Here is a 21071-nt window from a genome sequence, read left to right as displayed (position 1 = left end):
CAGCTAATTATCATGCAGACTCGAACTCTTTCTTCAAAATCCACTTTTACATAGTCCAGTCTCTTTACATCCTCTCAAAAGTTTGTTGTACTCTTAACACCCGCCAGTCTCACAGATGGGTCAAGATTTATTTGCATGTCTACTTTGACTAGACTGTGGTAGTCATGTAACTCATGCTAGTATCTTTGACTAATGTTCTGTGTTCATCATATAAATAAGGAGATTAATGAAAATACCGTACAGAGGGGTTACAATTACATGGGCAAAGTAATGAGTACATTTCTTATCAAGCATTGCCTCCTCTTTGTTTTCCCTTCCCATCCTTTCCCATCTTTTCCCCTCCCCACCCCTCCCACACCCCCACCCCCGCCAAAGTTGTAAAGTTCGTATTTTGACATAACAACTTGTACAGGTGGATACAGGTCCACCTGTATCCCAATTTTAACAGTTTGTTTTTGCCCTTCCCCTACAAAAATTATACCAACATCAAATACAATGAAAGCAGGGGTTTAAAGGAAAAAATATACAAAATAGTTAACAGTTACTCATAAGTCCTGTGTCTAGTAGTTCTTATTAATTTGAAACAATAGGCAGTATACTAAGTGTGGTAATGAAATCACAGATTCAGGTAGAACTAGGCTCAGTCTTGGCACATCTGTTACAGAACTCTGGGCATGTTAAGACAATAAGAAACAGTTTGAAGACAAGAGTTAGCAAATAAAGTTATGAGACAGAAGATAAATGATATTTATACACTTCCTCTAGGTTGATGAATGACTGAAGGCAAATGATGAGGGGAAAAGAAAGGTGAAGACTGCTTTGTTGATCAAATGGAGTCAAAGAACATAGGGAAGAGACTTATAATGGAAGTGTATCTGTGTGTTTCTCTGGCAGAATTTCAGGGAGGTATATAACTGATAGACATGCAAATGAGTGAGAATATATAATTTAGAAGAAAAAAATATGTACTCTGAAATTGTTAATTCTACAATTATTTGCCCCGAGATTAATTGTTACAGAAAGTAATAGAGAATAAGAAGAGTAATGGGGGAAGGAGTTCTAAAATTACCAACTGTGAATGGGAAAAAATGAAAAATGACCAAAGAATGAGAGCAGAAAGATAAAAATTTTAAAGAAAAGATATTTAATTATATAGAAATGATGAGACTAGAGATTCAGGAATAGAAATAGGCAATAAGGTCAAATTTTGCAGCTGAGCAGTCAAAATATAGACTTGTTAAGTAATGATTTATTATTACATGTAAATTCAGATCAACAATAGAGAGGCAAATCTGAACACAGAGCTAGAAAAGCAGAGAACACAGTATGGGCCACTTTTTAATAGTTTTGGAGAAAAGAGATGGGACAGAAGTTAAGAAAGGTTGAGTCAGAGTTTATAGAAAACTTGTTTGCTTGTTTTGATTTTAAATTTTAGAAGAACTTAATCATGATCATAGACTGGAAGGAAAAATACCAGGAAGAAATGAATAGAGAATCATGCATGCATCTACATGAACATGGGTGAAGAAGTTTCTTTACCTACACAATTATTCATAAATGAACACTTCTTTCCCTTGCAGGGTACAAAAGATTTTCAAAGTTACAGAGTAAAATTTATGCAAAAATGTAAAGCATACTCTTAGGATAATGGATCTATTATCTAGCAAAAACTCATCTTTTATTTTTATTTTGCAGTCATGTCCAGTATTCAGACCAGTTTTTTCATGACACGCATACCGTTAACATAAACAAATAATCACCAGGCAAGCACTCTATTCATCAACATGAGCCTTCCATTAATTAATTTTACTGTTTTTATGTTATTTTATAATTATGCCTTTTACTTATTATACAGATATATACTTATTATACAGATATATACTTTAAGTTGTTGTCATTTTTCCAACAAATTTAGTTAGGTAATAATGAGTTGGCTCTTGTCCCAGAAAATAGGCAAGGGGCTGATTTTTCTTTTGTTTCCAGGAAGCAAAAGAAATAATCATTCCTCCAAAGTAAACAAGTTTTCAGGCAGATTGCCTGGAAAGTAGGTGTTCTTAAGAGACAAACAAAATTCTGTCTTCATTCCTGGAAGTTAGGTTTTGTGTGTGTGTGTGTGTGTGTGTGTGTGTGTGTGTGTGTGTGTGTCTGTGTGTGTGTGTGTGTGTGGCGTTTTAAGTCATACATCAAAACTATCCTTATCCACAGGCTTCCAATCTATAAGCTCAGGTTCAAAAGGAAGCCTCAAAACGGAGGAAAATTACATACTGATCCTAGATGGCTGAAAAAAGAATGGCTTGAAAACATTATATTTGCTTTCAAATAGGTTTCCTACACAAGGGGTAGGTGAATTTGCCTTTCACTCTGAAGTGATAGCTTCTCAGCTCTAATAAACAGGAGGCAGACTCCTCAGGCTAGGTTAGGCTCTTTGATTCTCCTAAAGACAGATCTTGACTAACCTGAACCAACTGTCCAATCACAGAGATGGAGGGACAGACTACGCAGAGAGACCACACAGATGATCAGGAACTGCTCCAGATGTGTGAGAATCTCCAAGTCAAGAAGACCTGTTTATGGATAAACCCCCAAGTGGCCACAGTTCAGGTCCCAAAACATGTAAGGGATCTTGAGTTAAGACCACCCAGAGGAACCCAGAGAGAAGTCCTGAAGACCCTGCTGAAGGTCAACTCATTCTTGTTTTCATATGAGTCTTTAATTTTAGATGTCAGTTTTCCATACAAATTGAAGCTGGGCCTTTTTAAAAAAGAGGATATGTAACTAGCTCCAAACTCACAAATATGCATGTTTCTGCCATACAGAAATTGAAATAAAACATAAAATATATTCAAATGCCTTGGCATTTGTGAGTTGGATACAAGGTAACTCAGAAAGATCACTTTGAGAACTAGAATTTATTTAGTACATACTATAGGTAAACTGCTCTTAAGATATGACAAATATTTTTGTGTACGCTATTTTAAACAGAAAAGAAAGCATGGTTAAACTATAAAAATGATAGTCTAAGAGCATATATTATTTTAATATAAGAACTGAAGTAATGGAGTATTATGAAATTAAATCCAAATCTCTATCAATATCTAATATTAATCTGTGACAATTTAAAATAATTAAGGAATCCAATCAAGCATCAGTGTTTAAGTTGATCAATAACATAGATTAAAAAGATTGTTTAAAACATACAGCCAGGCAGTGGTATAATAACTTAGAATCCTAGCTTCTCAGGAGGCTAAGACGTGGATGATCATGGTTAAAAACCAGTCAGGGCAGAGAAGTCAGTGAGACTGCATCTCCAATTAATCAGTAAAAAGCATGCTGGAAAGCAGAGCACCGGTGGTTCATGCGTGTACTCCTAGTAACTTAAGAGGCTAAATCTGAAGATCTCAGTTCAAAGTCAGCACAGGCAAGAAAGTCCATGAGTCTCTCATCTCTAATTAATCAGCAAAACACCACAAGTAGAAGTGTGGCTCAAGTGGTAGAATGCCAGCCTTGAGCAAGAAAGCTTAGAAACAGCACCCAGACCCTGAATTCAAGCTCTTATGCAATCACCAAATAATAAAAAGAAAGCAGGGTCAGAGGCATGACTCAAAAAGTGAGGAAGAAAGCAAGCCAAGAATTAAAGGGCTTACATTCAAATTATGGTTCCAACTCACACTCACTCTGTGTGTGTGTGTGTGTGTGTGTGTGTCTCTCTCTCTCTCACACACACACACACACACACACACACACACATACACATCACATACACAATAAAATAAAAAGTACTGAAAGTATAACTGTCCTGTAAGAAATATTAAAATCTGAAAACAGCATAGCCTGGGTATATTTTTATTCTAAACCATGATATTTCAGGACCATCAAGAATTCAAGCACTACCTATTTAAATGCTGGTTGGTTTCTATACATTTCTTCTTAAATTCAGGTTTGTAAATTAAATCAAGATGGTCTTAGAGGCTTTCCTCCTCCACTCTGAACTATTCAGCCAGAGCTAATTTAAAGACAACCTACAGTAAAATTACCATTTCTTCATAAAAATGAATAGTTGGAGTACACAGAAATGAAAGCATCTCTACTTTCAACTACATCTGTAAGTTGGTTTTCCTTAGAGCACAATACTGTCCTCAGCAAAGTTAGATGACTGAAACAAACGCTGGAAAAACTATCAACAATCTTTGTTTCCAAAGATTATCTTATCTTAAGCCATCCAACATAAAGCCTTTCTCATTTCCTGTATGTGGGTGTATGCATGTATGTATTTAAATGTTGACAAAGGGCAAAAATAGGCTTGAAAGCCATGAGTTTTCCAGTACTAAAACACTGTATTTCTAGAGTTCAAAACATCCATGAAAATGTAACTGGCTGTGAAATGTGAATGCATTAATATATAATTTCTATCCTATCAGAATAACTGTTGTCCTAGTTAAGTAAAATAAACAATTGGAAGTCATTCCAAAAATGTAGTTTTTAGGAGAGTTAATAATGCTAGATCATCAGTAACTTCTATCAGCAACTTCTATTTGTCACGAAAAGGAGTATTTTTTAGTAATATCATTTTGTCTATATTTGGATGCTAAAAATCATTTTGTATCTTAAAGAGGATTAAATATTTTCAGGCCTGTCTTTTTCACTTTACTAAATTTATACCCTTTCTATATTTTTCATGATTCCCAAATTCATATTGTTACTCTTTATGAATTCAAGATCATTACTATAATATATTAAACAAGAATAAAAGTCCAGTGTTAGTCACAAAGAATATGGAAATAAGCATTTCCTAAGTATTCAGGAGGCTGAGATCTGAGGACCATGGTTCAAAGCCAGGCAGAAAAATCTCAGAGACTCTTATATCCATTTACCAAGCAGAAAGCTAGAGGTGGAGCTGTGACTCAAATGGCAGCACATCAGCTTTCAGCAAAAAAGCTAAGGGACAGAGACAGGCTCTGACTTCAAGTTCCAGTACCACCAAATGAACACACGCGCAAGCAAACACCACACACACACACACACACACACACACACACACACACACACACACACACACACACACACACACACACACACACGAGTTAACTAGGAAACAAAAGCTATTTTGTGATGTACAAGATCACATATTCAAGTACGTTTGTTCTGGTTTTAAGTCTAATTATTACATTAAAGATTAATCAGTTTTAATGTTCTACAACATTAATAAATACAACATAAAGCACTAAAACTTCCCAGTTTAATTAAAAGGAAGAAGAGCTTAAAAACGTTAAATCAAACCAGATTCAGATTAGTCATGGAAACATGAAGGCAGAGATTTCTACATGTAACTCCTCTGAACAGATAACAGAAACACCAGCATCTTTCAGCTAGCTCATGAACACAGCAGGGGTTATAGAAGCCAAATCCTTGCAGTTATTTTTTCTTGAGAAATTTCTTTATAAATTTATTCTTGGTAGGCTACAACTTTAGAAAAGACAGGTTTATTAATTGTGCATCTTATTTCAAGTTTAAATCCCTCCCAATCACTTGTGGCCTCCTATTTAAATAAAAAACTGTAATCACAAATCTGATGAAGTGAGTCATTCAAGTGATTTTTCTCCCTAAAACATCCCAATAATTTATTAATCTCTGTAAATAACACTCTTGGACAGTTGAGAAGATATCCAATCTCGATTCCAAATATAATTCCTCATTTTCCAATCATTTAAGCCACTTTCTTGTCACCCAAACAAACACCAATGAACTAAATAAGCAAATTGTAAAAGGATGTCTGCTCTTCTGGTGACTAAGTCTCCAGGTATGAAAAGGCACTGTGGAAAAGACTTGTAAAGCATTCCTGAATGCCTGGGGATTACTTTGGGGGTATTTAACCACTGTGCTTCACCTATGCTAAAAAAGACTTTTTAGTTAGAGGGAAAAGGCATAAGGCTCAAATTTCAAAGGAAATACTTTATGTTACCAGACACACAGGCCCTGGCAACTTCTAAGAAAGCAGCAGTACCTCAAGGCAATGCACATATTAAGGTCTTCTGGAAATCATAGAAGTGAAGCCTGTAAGGCAAGCTTCACTTAACATCTACTTTCAAACTGAGCTGTACAATCTGCCAGTATCCTAACCATGTAGAGAAATGCTGCTTAGACCTAAATTAATTTCTGAAATAGAAATTTAATATGCAAATGCACTCATAAGATGATTTCAACTAAACGCATTGTTTCAATATTACATAAGTAGTATTATGCAAAATGATAACTGAAGCATGATCTATGAAGATTGTCATTTTAAGGTAGTAATCATTAATGGCACAACCTTTACATTTTCTACAAGATTTCTTTTTTTTTCTTTTTTATTGTGAAAATACTGTACAGAGGTGTTACAATTACATGGGCAAGGTAATGAGTACATTTCTTATCAAGCATTGTAGCTGAGTACATTTCTTATCAAGCATTATAGCCTCCTCCTTTGTTTCCCCTTCACATCCTCCCCCCCCCCCCACCATATCCTCCCCGCCACCCCCCCCGCCCCCGCACGAAAGTTGTAAAGTTCGTTTTTGACATAACCACTTTTTCTACAAGATTTCTAATTAATATTACATTCTCACCTTAAGGCATTTATATCCTACCCTTTCAACATGGTCCACTAGCAAACTTTGTTATTCTTCTAATAGCAAATCCTGTTAAGATTTAGATTTTTATTCAGTTGTTCAGGAGAGAAATACATCTTAATGACATGACTAACCAAGGTAGGAGTGTCTTCCCTAATTGACCACACTTCCATTAGCAAGTTCTAACACTGTCTATTCATATCTCTGGTCCCATTGTATTCATAACAGATACACAATTTAGCTTCTCCTTAGAACAAGTCACCAAAATATACTCATTTTGGTTATTTCTAGTCTTACAACTAAAAAGATGGATTAACAAATTTTTAAAAATACCTCTCAAACAAATTAGTAAAAGAGAAAGTTTATCCAACATGGAGAAACTGCCACCTACAATTTAAAATCAGACCTTTTCCTTAAACCAAAGATGGATATAAGTAATATTCAAATGCATTTTAATATGTTTACGCACTTTGTTCAGAAATTCTTCATGACTTACATGCAATTTGAAACAATTAGGTGATTCTATTCTCATCTCCTCAATAAGACATCTGTAAGTAATTCACTTTATTAATTTTGTTAACTAGTTGAAATAAGACATTTAGGTTCTTTGGCCAGTTCAGAAGTGCACTGTTCCAAGTTACATATTGGGATCAATACTTCCATAATTTAATTTTTAGTGCTCCTATGAAATCATATGTAGTGTTCCTACACAACATATATGTAGCATTCAGTTTACAGTGTAAACCTTAAATATTGTATTTTGTTTGCTGCCTGATCTCTGTTAGCTATTATCTCAATACTTTAAAAGCTGAGCCTCACTCTTACCTCCAGAAGTTGCCTAGTTCAAAGTCTCTAATTATCAAATAACTCATACCTTCTGAAATGGTTGGATAGAGTGGTCAGACCAATCAATGGCCAATTAAAGGAGGAATCGTTTCTTTTAATCAGAGGCTCTGGCAATTATTTGACATAGTATAAAATATATACTAAAGATTTCCCATATATTACATATCTAAACTGATAGCAAATAAATCTGAAGTACCCTAAAATTCCCATACATCTGAGTGCAAAAAGCCTTACATAATCACCAAAATCATCTTCATAATGTCTTATCCTCATACCCTCTTCTTTCTTGCTCATCCAGTCTCAGCTGAGGCTTTTTCATCATAGCTCACTCAAAAATGTAGAAACATTCACATAAAAGGTTTCTTTTCTTTATCAAATATACTTCTCTTCCATACCAATAGCCTGAGATTTCCTGCTAGGATAAATGAGCTGACTTTCTCCCTCCTATATCCAAGTGCTTTCTCAACCAATTGATTCCCATTAACATATAAATATATCTCAAAAATAAAAAAATGTCCATATTCCCCTCTAACCAGTCTCTCATTTCTTGATCTCTTCACAGAAACACTGTAAAGGATTAAGGTTGCTTCTCCATTTGTTCATCCCCTCCTGTCTGGGCATACCTCACTACTGATATTTCTCTTATGAGGGTTACCATTGTTGACTTTTCTTCCTCTCTCAGCTGTTTAGCAATACTATAAAAGTAAGAGTTCTTTGTTGATCTTTCTTCTCCCTGCTTTGGGACACAAGACTTCTATCTTCTCTTCCAACCTCAAATACCTCTTGCTCTGGCTACTCCTTTCTGCCCAGCCTCTCTACACAGAGCTGCACTCAATCTAAGATATTTAACCTCTGTCCATAAAAATCTTCTCCTTGAATGATGTTCATCAGTTTATTTAGCAGAGCTCCTATTAATAGCTATATGGTTTCTACACTTTTATTTGAAGTCCAACCTCTTCAATGGCCAGTAAATGCAACTGAGGATTGGAAGCCACTTCAAACTAAGACTGCCTCAAAAGACAGCACTGATTTCATCCTTCCTTTCTCCTACTCCTCTTCCTGACTTAGCATATGGTTCTCTGCTAAGAGGATTATAAACACCCAAGGACATTCTAGATTCTTCCTAAGTCTTCACCATATTCTTCAGCGTTGTCAACAAAAGGATTCAGCAATATTATCAAGGAAGTCACCCAAACTACCCATACCTCTTCATTTTTACCAGTCCCTTAGTCCCAAACTACCATTATCTCTCACATTATTTCTCAGAAAAAATATTGTGAAGACTTTCTAACTCAGCAACCTGCTGTCAGCCACAGCCTCAAACTAATTCAAAGGCACCAGAAACAAGGGCATATCAGTGCACACAAAAGTTGTCTAACGGCTTTTTAGTTCACTCAAAAGAATCCAAATTTCTTTTCACTGTAAGGTTCTAGCCTGTGCTTATATGTCAGTTATATTTTTACTTCTTTTACCATTGAAGGACACTTAGTCATCCTGGCCTCCATGAAACTCCTTAAACTTTTTAAATTTTAATTTTATTGTCAGAGGGGTTACAGTTACATATGTAAAGTAGTGAGAACATTTCTTGTCCATCATTGTTATCTCCTCCCTCATTTAAAGCTAACTTTAAAAGCTAGCTTCTAACTTTTTAACATGAATACTACCCGCCCCACCCAAGAAGATGTTGCATGTTTAATGAATAAATCAGTGATCTCCAATCTTTTCCTTCTTTTAATCTGTTTTAGACTACTTTAATTATGTCCAAACTTTTTTTGTCAAATCTCCACTAACTTCATTATTTTTAAATATGTAATTTAACTGTCACAGTCTTATTTCACTCGTTTTATAAGCAGTTTTTTAAATGGAGTTAATTATTTTTCCTTGATTTGGCCTCTTGAACTCCATTCTCTCCTGAATTTCTTCCTAATTCTCCATCCCATTTCTCATTTAAAAAAAAAAAAAACCTAGCCGGGTGCTGATGGCTCATGCCTGTAATCCTAGCTACTCAGGAGGCTAAGATCTGAGGATTGCGGTTCAAAGCTAGCCTGGGCAGGAAAAACCGTGAGACTCCTATCTCCAATAAACCACTAGAAAACCGGAAGTGATGTTGTAGCTCAAGTGGTAGAGTGCTCGCTTTGAGCTGAAGAGCTGAGGGACAACGCCCAGGCCCAGAGTTCAAGCCCCACGACCAACAAAAAAAAAAACAAAAAAACCTAGGGCATACTCCTTAACCATCTCTATTTATACTCATTCCTGTGAAGATCTCATATCTCCTCAAGATTTCACCATTAAAATTTAGATGAATCCTAAATTTATATTCCCAGCTAACAACAGAAATCTAATTGCCACATACATACCTGACAAATCACTAGGATATGTATGAAAGTTTAATATGCCCAATATGAGCTCTATCTTTCCCTATCAAAAACTTGTCTGTTCGTGTCCTTTGCTATCTTAAAAAAATGGGTTCCTCGGGGTAAAAAAATTATACAGACATATCTTGCATCCAAAATCTGTACTACCTCAAAATAAAATAAATAATACATTACATGATAATACAATAATCACCTTGACAAAAACTAGATGTTGTGCTCTATAGCTTCTGTTAAAGTTCTCTCTCAGCTTCTATTGAAGAAGGGAGTGACATAGGTTTGGAGAGCAGAGGACAGATCCAGGGGGGCAAACTAGGTATTTCCACCCTGATATGTGAGGTGTGGGTTTGAACTTTAATCTCCTGGGATTTCACTAAATATTAAGTAACTGGTCAATTCTGGCATCTCTGCAACCATTCTGGAAGGTAAAAAAAGACTTAGAATTTTCTCCACTGATACTTTAACTAGAATGAAACTGCCACCTTGTCGTTAAGGCTTGCTAGATTTAGATCTTGCAGCAGCTTCAGGAAATCCAAATCTACAAGTGGACTGGCTAGTCAAGTCAATGTCATAGTCGTGCCACAAAACTTCCTTGAAATTTGCAAGTTAATTTCATGATTATAAATAGGTCATTCAAAACTCTTGCCACTTCTTCTCACCTTCACGGCTGCTGCTAGTCTATCCACCACCGATTGGATACTTGCAATTTTGGTCTCTCTTCCCACACACATGCCTTGATTTTCACCAGCCAAAGTCCATTTCAACAAAGCAACAATAATCCTGAGTTAGCAGAACCTCATCTCCTCCTCTGTTCAACTGCTCAAGTAAATTTTTTATCACTAAGTAAAAATGAAAGTCTTACAATTACTTAAATCTTCTCTTTCTAATTAAATCTGTGACCTCAATTTCTACACTTCTTGGCAGGTTTTCAGTCACCCATCTGGGTTAATTTGCTGATTTGCATTTCTAGTCATCATATTTTCAGTGCAACATAGAATGTGTGTAATGGTCTCTGATGAGCCCCAGCCAATGCCTGGCATATAACCTCCCAAGGTATGTCTTAATGATAGAGTGAATGACAGCTGTGTTGACATCTCTTTCCAGGACTCTGTAAAGTCCTAGATAAATTGCCTACATTTAAGGAGGGATTCTTAATCTCTAAGAATTCCAGGTAGTTATTCCAGGGTAATTACTAAATTCAACAGAACTGGACTGCAGTGTCATTTTCTTCCTACCATACTACCATTCACAATGGAATTTCCAAAAGGGAAAATGCAGGAAAGTGTCAACAATGTCTTTACTATTAAAAAATTCAGCCAAGAGCCCTTGGCTCACACCAGTAATCCTAGCTAATCAGGACCCTAGCTACTAAGATCTGAGGATCACTGTTCAAAGGCAGGCTGGGCAGGAAAGTTCATGAGACTCTTACTCCAACTAATCACAGAAAAAGCCTGAAGTAGAGCTATAGCTCAAATGGTACAGCACTAGCCTTGAGCAAAAGGATCTAAGGCATAGCACCCAGGACCAGTGTTCAAGCCCAGGACTGGCAAAAAAAAAAAAACAAAAACAAGTTTTGATAATCTTAAATGTTTTGTAGATAAAGATATTTATATATAACAATTTGTAAATTCATTATGTCTAAACATTATTAAAGTAACATAATTGTAAGAAACTGAAAAAATCTAAGTAATAAACAAAACTCATGAAGATAAAAATAGATTACCAATAAAAATATTACCAATAAAAAGATTATTAAATAAGCCATTTAACTTTAGAATTAAAAAATTGTAACAAGTTTAGATGATGGTATTTCATAAATAGAGAAATGTCATATATCTTTAAGTGCATATAGATACTGTACTTACAAGCTAAAATATGTGATTTTTGACAATTACTAGACAAGTACCAATATACAGAGAAAACTACTGCTACTCAAGAGCTGTAATAAAACCTTAATTGCCATAAATTTCTGGGACATTTTGATTCAATAATGTGTAAACACTAAGGTATGTGCAAACACGATGGAGCCAAGATCATCTGCAATTTGGATATATGCTGTTGAAGACAAAGGGGAGGGGGAATGATGGATACTTATAGACTCCAGCTAGGAAATTGGAACAACTCACAAGCTAAAGATCACTTTTTGCAAACCTGAACTGGCATCACTCTGTTGAAGAATCTAAGTTTCTCATGTCCAGTTTCTGGAATGATGTGTAATACTGAAACAGAGGAAATAAACCTAAAACACCCGTTTTCCAATTTCAAGCACAGCTACAGAAAGAGGTGACACACTGGAGCCAAGCCATCATTCGCCTCAACATGAACCACAAACACTAGTATCACCACCAGTCTCTCTGAGCCTTTCGCTGGCACACCACCCCCTGGTATTCAAATGTGTTTTGTTTTACATCTAGAAATGTGTTGTGCCAATACTTTCCTACAGCATCTCTCATATGCAGATTGAGAATTAGCAAGCACCATGTTCAATCCTCCAGCTCTCTGCCAACAATCCCTAGAGACATAGAAATAGTAGTAATAGTAGGAAGTGTTTTACATAATTGGCCTTGGTGCTCTTTTTAAGTAAAGTGCCTTGGTTGTTACAGAACATTCTAGACATGGGTACATTCTGCATGGAAGCAAACCATTTTGAATTTAAGTCAATTTATCATGTTATAAGAGAGTCTACAAAAAAAAGAGATTCTACAGTAAAATTTTATAAGTACAGCTGTGTGCAGTTGGGTGTACTTGCCACTCAAGCTATCTGGAAGTCTGATAGGGAAGATCATGTTTCTAAGCCAGCCAGGACAAAAAAGTTTGTATGACCCCATCTTGATGGAAGAACTGGACATGATGGTGGGAGCCTGTCTTCAGAGATATAGTGAGAAGATTGTAGTTCACTTAGAGCCCAAGCAAAAAGGAATACCTACCTTAAAATAACCAGTGTACAAAATGAGAGGCATGATTTAGTAGTACAACACCTGCATAGCAAGCACAAGTCTTGAGTTCAAGCACCATACCCCCAAAATAGTTATAATAAGAAGTAAATACCCATTAATTTAGTTCATTATTTAAATTCCAGAACATGTGAGTGTATGAACTATTTCATATAGAACATATTTTAGCATCCTATGAATATTTTACATAAACAGAAAAACTTTGTAATTATTTGATGCATTTATGCATTTATGCTGTTTCTCAAGCATTTTCAATTCCCACAACAATATCTCTGGTTTTGATGATATCTTATATTCAAATTTTCATTATTTCAATTTCTCTTTCATGTACTCCATAATTGTCTCATGTATGATTTTACCTGCTCCTTCTACCCATCCTTTCATTCAACACACTACTGCACATTCAACAATATTCAATCAATAAACACTTACTGAGAACTACTTCTATGTACTAGACACTTAGACTATAAAAATAGATGAGGTATAGCCTCACCTTCCTAGGGATTCAAAGTTGCAGAATCATTTAAATATTTCTATGAAAGACAGGTATAATGCAATGAATAGGTTACAATGAAGTACCTTAGGAGTGTGGTAGGAAAATGAGCAGTTCAGAGAAAGCTTTACAGGAAAAGATAACATTTGTGTTCAGTTTTAAGGGAACAATAGGAGTTTTTAAGGAAGAGATAGAATATAGGCATTCAGTATCCAGGCATAGAGGATACTGAATGAGCAGCGGTGTAAAGGCATATAAAACTCATTGATCATTAAGATCAAGGAATAGTTCAACGTGAAAGGAAGTTGCAAGCTATGTAGCTTCCTTTATCAGTTAATTATGGAGGGCTTTATTTAACTTGGAGTTCAGAGAATTTTATGCAGTTGACTGACAGTATAGCTATGTTTAAGGAAAAAATTTAGCTTCACAAACAGCATGAAGAAGGTGGGCTAAATTAGAAATACAATAGAAAGAAGAGATTATTACAGTCTGCTCAGTGGGAAGTGTGAGACAAAAAGCAAAGATGAGGGTGAAATAGAGATCAATCCTGAAGCCTTTCCTGAGACAAACTCTACAGAATTGGTCAAGTGGTAACATTTATGTTTGTGAGTGTAGAAATCTGTGGCACGGGGCTGGGAAGGTGGCTCAGTGGTAGAGTGCTTGCCTTGCATGCCTGAGGCCCTGGGTTCGATTCCTCAGCACCACATAAGCAGAAAAAAAAGCTGAAAGTGGATCTGTGGCTCAAGTGGTAGAGTGCTAGCCTTGAGCTGAAGAGCTGAGGGACAGCGCCCAGGCCCAGAGTTCAGACCCCATGACTGGATCCAAAATAAAAGAAAACTGTGGCAGTACCTGAGGATGTACCCACCTACCGGTTTTTTTCTTGGAGAGAATTGATTAGATGTCAATGAGAGTTGCTGATAAAAAAAAAAAAATCCAGGAAGTAAAGCAGGTAGGCAGGCAGGTGAGGAAGGAGAAAAAGAATAAAGCAGTTATAGTTTTCTTTATAGACATCTTCTGCTTGATGTTATTGTCCAATGAAAACACATGGAGATGATCCCACAGACAGGAGGAAATCAGAGAAAGAATAAGAGAAAGAGTTGCTCAATGGACATACAGGTCAGAGTGTCATGAATGCATCATATTTAAAGTAAAAAACTGATAAAGCCCTGGAGGGAGGAAGAAAGCCAAAAGCAAAAGGGAAAAAACTTCAAGAAGTGTTCTGAAAACAAAGACATATGGATGAAAAAAAACCAACAATGGGTCTCAAAGAAAGCAGACTTATCCAACAATATTTAATGTCTTATCTCATCTTCACTCCTGGGTTTATATTTTTCCACCAATTTTACCAATGAAAGAAACAATATTCAGAATAATAGCAAACTGTCAAGAGTTCACACTCCGAACAGGGTATGTTTGACTCATGCCTATAATCCTAGCTACTCAGGAGGATCAGATCTGAGAATCACTGTTTGAAGCAGTCTGGGCAGACAAATCCAAGAAACTTATCTCCAACTAACTAGCAAAAACATGGGAAGTAGAGATGGGACTCAAGTGGTCGTGTGCAGGCCTAGAGAGAAAACCCTAAGCAAAAGTGTGAGGACCTGAGTTCAATTCCCAATATCTGCACAATATAAAGAGTTCACATTCCAGTAAGCAGTAGAGATAAGATAGGAAGTCGCTGCTACCTAGATGTGAAGTCTGTGTTTTCCTCTAAACTCCACCACCCTTTCAGCAACAGCTTCCTGTATGGCCCAAAGGTTCTAGTGTTTCAATTTACCTCAAGTTAAAAGGAGGTAGTCTGTCTTCTTAAGATGAGTGGGTCCTCTCATCAACAACTCACTTTTTTCTTTTCTGATTCTGCCACAATTGTAGGTTTTCATTACCCTGCTACATCTCTAGTTCTCTGTAATGATTCTTGTCATGTCTACCACGCACATCTGCTCCTCTTGCTCCAACTGATGTGTGCCCTCCTCCTTCCTGCGGTGCATGGCCCTGAGCACCTTGGAAAAGCAGCACACACCTCCATGTCCTCAGTAATGAACTCTCACAATCAGGAAAACTCCACTAGGCTCCACTCCCTTGGCATTAGGCAGAGACATACGCAAAAAAAAAAAAAAAAAAAAAAAAAAAGTGTCCTTGCTTACTAGAAAATCTTCAAGGACATCTATTCTTCTCAGTAAGAATAGACATAGCTCTTCAAGAAAACACACAACTACCTAGAGTCAAATTTTAACCCTACAAGTTACAAATAAGCAGGAATGGAGATGTGGCAAGAATAAATGTGAATGTAATGTGGCTGTCTTTGAACTGGAATGAGCACCAATTGCAAATAAGGTAATTAGTTATTGAAATGTGTCACATGGAATGACATATAAGCTATATGTGGCTACAAGTGGTGACATTTTTCAAGGAACCTTGCAAATTTAAAAATATAAAAATGAACCCCAAGATAAGGACACAAGAGGTTTTATCTTTGTTGCTGTTCTTTTTAATGTACTTATACAACCCTTGTTGTCACTGTATTTGATTCTGGTGTCCTGTATCTTGCATATACATTTTTCTAATTTGAGGAGGGGAAGGGAAATAATAAAGTGCTGAAATAAGGATACAGGATGACCCATTGTAACAATGAGATGTACAAGACACTATGTTGAAAATGAACTTTACAACTTTTTTGGGGTGGGGCAGAGAAGATTTGGGGAGGTGGGGAGGAAAGGGATGGTAGGGAAAAAATAAAGGATGGGGTAACAATTCTCGATAAGAAATGGACTTATTACTTTGTTCATGTAACTGTAACCCATCTGTACAGTATTCTTACAATAAAAAATATATATCAAGAACAACAACAAAAAAAAAAAATGGGCTGGGAAGGTGGCTCAGTGGTAGAGTGCTTGCCTAGCATGCATGAGGCCCTGGGTTTGCTTCCTTAGCACCACATAAGCAGGGGAAAAAAAGCCAGAAGTGGCGCTGTGGCTACAGGTCCCAGGCCCAGAGTTCAGGCCCCATGACCGGACCAAAAAAAAAAAAACAAAAATCAGCTTGACCCCATTTTTAATTCTATTTTCTCAGAATATATATAGGCTAAATAACTTCCATTCAATTGTTGTTTTTTGTTTTGCTTTGTTTTGTTTTTTTCAGTCGTGGTGTCTGAACTCTGGGTCTAAGCGCTGTCCCTGAGCTCTTCAGTTCAAGGCTAGCACTATACCACTTGAGCCACAGCACTATTTCTAGCTTTTTCTGCTTATGTGGTGCTGAGGAATCTAACCCAGGGCCTCATGCATGCAAGGCAAGCACTCTACCACTGAGCCACCCTCCCAGCCCCAATTCAATTGTATTTTAAAACATGTAGATTGTCTGTACCTACATTGCTGTAAATTACACAGCTCAACAGTATTTCCAATAGATAGCATTAAGAAAGAAACTTCTCTTCCCCAAATCAGATAAACATATATACAAGACACAGAGTACCAAAATCAAAAACAGTGACAACAGGGGATAAACCAAAGGAAAAAACAAAAACAAAACTTTTGTTTGCATATCTTGGGGAAAGGGAATAATGAATGGTGAGACAAAGGACAAAAAGTGAACCAATGTAGCAGTGATACTCACAAGACACTACGTTGGAACGAACTTTACAACTTGGGGAAGGGGAAGGGAATGGAAGGGAGGGAAACTGGGAGAAAATGAGAAGAGGATGACAATGTTCAACAAGAAATGTTCTCATTACTTAACTGTAACCCCTCTGTACATTACCCTCACAATAAAACACAATAACATTAAAAGAAACTTCTTTTTCATATGTGTGTTCTAAAAAAATGTCTTCCAATATTACAGTGAGCTACTAAGCTGATCTGAAGCCTTGTTAGGAGCCAAGACCAAGTTCCAGTGCTAATAGTATCTAAGGGCAACACAACACAAACTCTGGCTAGTTTCTGAATCTACATTTCAAGGAGAGAAAGAAGCCAATAAAACTAAAAAGAAACCCATATAAACATCCTGGGCCAGACATCATACAATAGGCAGTTATTATTTTATTTTATTTTTTGGAAGTCAAATGTGCAAAGAGATCACATGTTACTTAACTCACACACAAATATCCTCAGATTTCCTTTCATGGGTTTGACCTCTCAAGCCCTTCCTATTTTAAATAAAAAGCAACTGAATGCCTTATCCACATGGATTAAGCTTAGGATGAGACTAGCTTGTAAAATTGACAAAAATAGCTCTGTGTATTCATAAATGAAGAAGTTATTGCTGTTTTTACTTTAGACAAACATTTAAGATACATAAGGAGAAATATACGATGATATGTGCATAGGATTTTGAAAAGAACTAGTGATTTCTTTAAATATTAAACAGTATGAAGAGACAAAATAGTTATGTTATATATATACATATATACATATGTATATGTATATATATATATATATATATGTATATATATATATATATATTGCTACCATTTATTGAGGCTTGGAATTTGTCTGCTGAGAAGCTAACCTTCATACAGATTATTTCATCTTTGTCTAACCCTCACAACTCTCTGGATGCAAGGATGTGAAATACATAGAACTAGATCAGTGCCCAGTCTCACACAGATAGATGGAATAAGTGCTAGATCTTAATCCAGACAATCTGGGGCCCCAATTCTCTGAAGAGTTCACTTGGCTACTATCTTTTTAGAGGTAAAATTCACAAAATGAAGTATTTTATAATAGCGACAGAAAATTAGAATGATCCCATGTTCCTTGAAAGTTACTTAAATGCATGATTATATTTTTGCATTTACAAATAGAAACATATTTATAAATGTGAATGCCAGAAAGGAAAAAAAAGTAAAATGCATTAAAAGAAATTGTACCTGGCAACATATCCAGAGGAGAAATATTATTTGTAATGTTCATTAAAAAAGTTTTCCTTTCATCAGCTACTATTTATTATTAGGGTCAGCTAGTGCAATCCTAATTAGTGGAAGTAATATGGCTTCTCAGACTTACTAATTTATGCTGAGTAAATGGAAGATTAATAAGAATAAATCAAATGCTTTGTAAATACAATCTTTTCCCTAGGACCAGCATTATACTTTAAAACTCACAAGTAATAAATATGGGTGAAAGGGATCCATTGTCAAGACATAATATAAAGCAACCACAGAAACGTATGTTTCACAATGTCATTTATGTCTTCGTAAGAAAGGCTCAGTAGAGAAATCCAAAAAGCTTCTCCAAACTCTTATTCACTGAATTTTCCAGAGCCACCATTTGTCACTTAAGTGTTAGGATGTAAGTGTTCTAAGTAATTTTTTTTTTTAGAATAAAACCAACACTCTAGCTAATCAGAAGTATATATCCAGGCCAATAAAGACAGGGTGTAGAATACTTTCGAGGAACAAGAGCTCTTAGAAACAAAAGGAACACAAAAGAAGGTGTGGAGAAAGATACCCTGGAAGAAAATCTTCGTTTTGTTTTAAATTTCATACAGGATAAATGGTAAAGGATTAAAGAACAGCATGCAGAAATGTAATCACGGCGGCTGAAAGCATACACAATTGTTTTTGTATATACCACTCGATAACCATCCTTACCATATACTCCATATTAGAAGCTGTTGGATACACCTGACTCCGTAACTTATTATGAAGATCCAAGATGCTCTGCATGTCATTGTCTGTGATGGCCCTTTTCCCTCTTTGCTTGGCCGTCCACCACTCACCATCCTCATTCATGTATTTTTCCAAAAGTTGCTCCAACAAAGTGGCATTAGGAAGCACCATGGCTGGAATTGCTCGAGCCATGAATAGCACTGTGGTTACTCTGAGCCACTCCCGCGCGGTACACTTCATAATGAATGACCTCAGGATTTCCCTGCGACAATCTCCAGTACAGCCTCTTCCACTCTTTTTGGCTACAACGACATGTCACGTGATTAGGATGAAACTATTAGCAGACAGAATTCTCTAATAACAGAAGCAAAACGGGAGCTTTACAAAACAAGCTTGCCCGCATTACTCCCCATAACGCCAATAAATGAAAATCCACGTTTCCAAGTAACTGATCCCTAACCCATGAACTTTAAAAAAATAATAATTTCAGAGGATTCATAATGCATTTCCCACAAAACAGACAACTCTACTTTCCAAGATACCCCTGAGGTCAAAAATAAATGGCGAAAGTAGCCAGAGAGTTGAACTGTCGAATTACAAAAATTGTAAATGGCTACCCATAAATTACAGTTTGCTCCAGGGATCTCGTCCCCCTCTGATATTTTGTTTCCGTCCAGAGGTCTCTGGTTCTCTACAATGTTTGAAAAGTATTGTTGTTGCTGTTGTTGTTGCAAGCATTTATTTCTTCCTCGAGTCTCACTTCTGGTTCACAGACACTCAAAATGTCCATAACATTCTGAAAGTGTGTGTGTGTGTGTGTGTGTGTGTGTGTGTGTGTGTGGTTTTGGGGGGGAGGGGGAAGCGTTGAATGTTGCCAAGTACAAAACTCTCTTCACACAGGTATCCCCGGGGACCGGGAAGAGGGCCCAGGCATCCTGCAAAGGTCAACCTTTGGATCCCTAGTAGAAGCGCCTCTTGCCAGGTCTGGGTCAAAAACTAACGGTTTTCTGAGAGTTTGTGTCTAACCTGTGGCCAGCACGCAAGAAGGCCAGTAGCTCTCCTCCCCCGCTCCCCCCGCCCCCCGGCAACCCTCGGCCCCAGGTCACAGCAGAGGTCCCCCTCTCCCCCCCCCCATCCTGCCTGCGCGCAGACGGACGCAGCGCACCGCCTTCCAGCTACCCTAAACGAGAAGGAGCTCGCGCCCTAGGGCGGAGACCAAAGCCACGAACTCTGGCTGCAGCTTTTAGGAGCCCACCCACTCTCCAGATCCCAGCCATTCTCGGCATTCCCCCCCACACCTCCCCTTTAAGTAGAATTGTGAAAAGAAGTGAGCCAGCTCGTGGGAGGGTGGCAGCCTGACCGGGCGCTGCGTTCCAGGCATGCTCTTACCTCCTCCAGCGTGGGCTCCGCCCGGAGAGCGCTGCGCAGCGGGACCGCCGGCCTCGCCTGCGGCCTCCCGCAGCCTCCACACACACACACACACCCCTCGCACACAGCCGGGATCCGGAAGGCTTTCGGCACGCGGTGGTCCCTGAGCGAAGAGGACGCAGATCGCAGAGGATGGCGATCCTCTGCCTCCTCGGCTCCTTTCAAACCGGCCAGAAGTGGCAGGCAACTTCGATCGTGGAGGAGGCGCGGAAAGGGGGCCTGCCTCGCTAGTTTGCCGGGGTGGGCGCCGGGACGTCTCCAAGCCGAACGAGCTGGAGCGAGGGGCGGAGACGCGTGCTGGACACGGCGGCGACCTCGCGCTCCTGCTGGGTACCGTCTCCGCGCGCAGAGCCAGGCGCCGGGCGCTTCCTCCCCGGCTCCCCGGCGCGCGCTGCCATTTATTGCGGTCCCTGGGCGCACGTGACCCGAGCGCCCCTCCTCGCCCACCCCACCTCCACCTCCACCCAGTACTGGCCCGAAGCCAGCCCGAGTCCTGGAGCAGCCCGCCCCGCTTCCCCGCTTCCCCCTTCCCGGCTTCTCCTAGGCTGGGCGCTGGGCTTTGTGGGCGGGCTTTGGAGCTTCGCAGACCTGGGAGAGGTGTGCGGAGAGAGTTCCCTCAAACTCCTCTCTCCCCGTTCGGCCTCGAGTTTTCAAAGTTCCTTCTAGCCCGATTGGATGGGGCTAAATGGGTTAAACTATTGCAGAAAAGGAGCCGGCTAGGGAGCTCGGGGTGAGGAATGGGGCGGGGGGGGGGGGGGGGGGGGGGGTGCGCAC

General features: G+C 38.2%; 1 protein-coding gene across 1 annotated transcript in view; it reads right to left on the bottom strand.

Annotated features, from left to right (window-relative positions):
* Crispld1 (cysteine rich secretory protein LCCL domain containing 1) overlaps window positions 1–20304 on the bottom strand; it is a 41900-nt gene extending 21596 nt beyond the window's left edge. The window contains exons 1-2 of the mRNA XM_042680685.1: window positions 20259–20304; window positions 18852–19171 (exon numbers count right to left, since the gene is read on the bottom strand). Coding sequence (XP_042536619.1) covers window positions 18852–19109 — 258 coding nt within the window. The 5' untranslated portion in view covers window positions 19110–19171; window positions 20259–20304. The remainder of the gene's footprint in view (window positions 1–18851; window positions 19172–20258) is intronic.
* Window positions 20305–21071: the final 767 nt, after the last annotated feature.

The sequence above is a fragment of the Dipodomys spectabilis genome, unplaced genomic scaffold (assembly GCF_019054845.1).
Source record: "Dipodomys spectabilis isolate Male_0828 unplaced genomic scaffold, ASM1905484v1 ptg000063l, whole genome shotgun sequence".
Classification (NCBI taxonomy): Eukaryota; Metazoa; Chordata; class Mammalia; order Rodentia; family Heteromyidae; genus Dipodomys; species Dipodomys spectabilis.
Note: the sequence above shows the minus strand (reverse complement) of the source record. Positions and strands in the feature narration are given on the sequence as shown.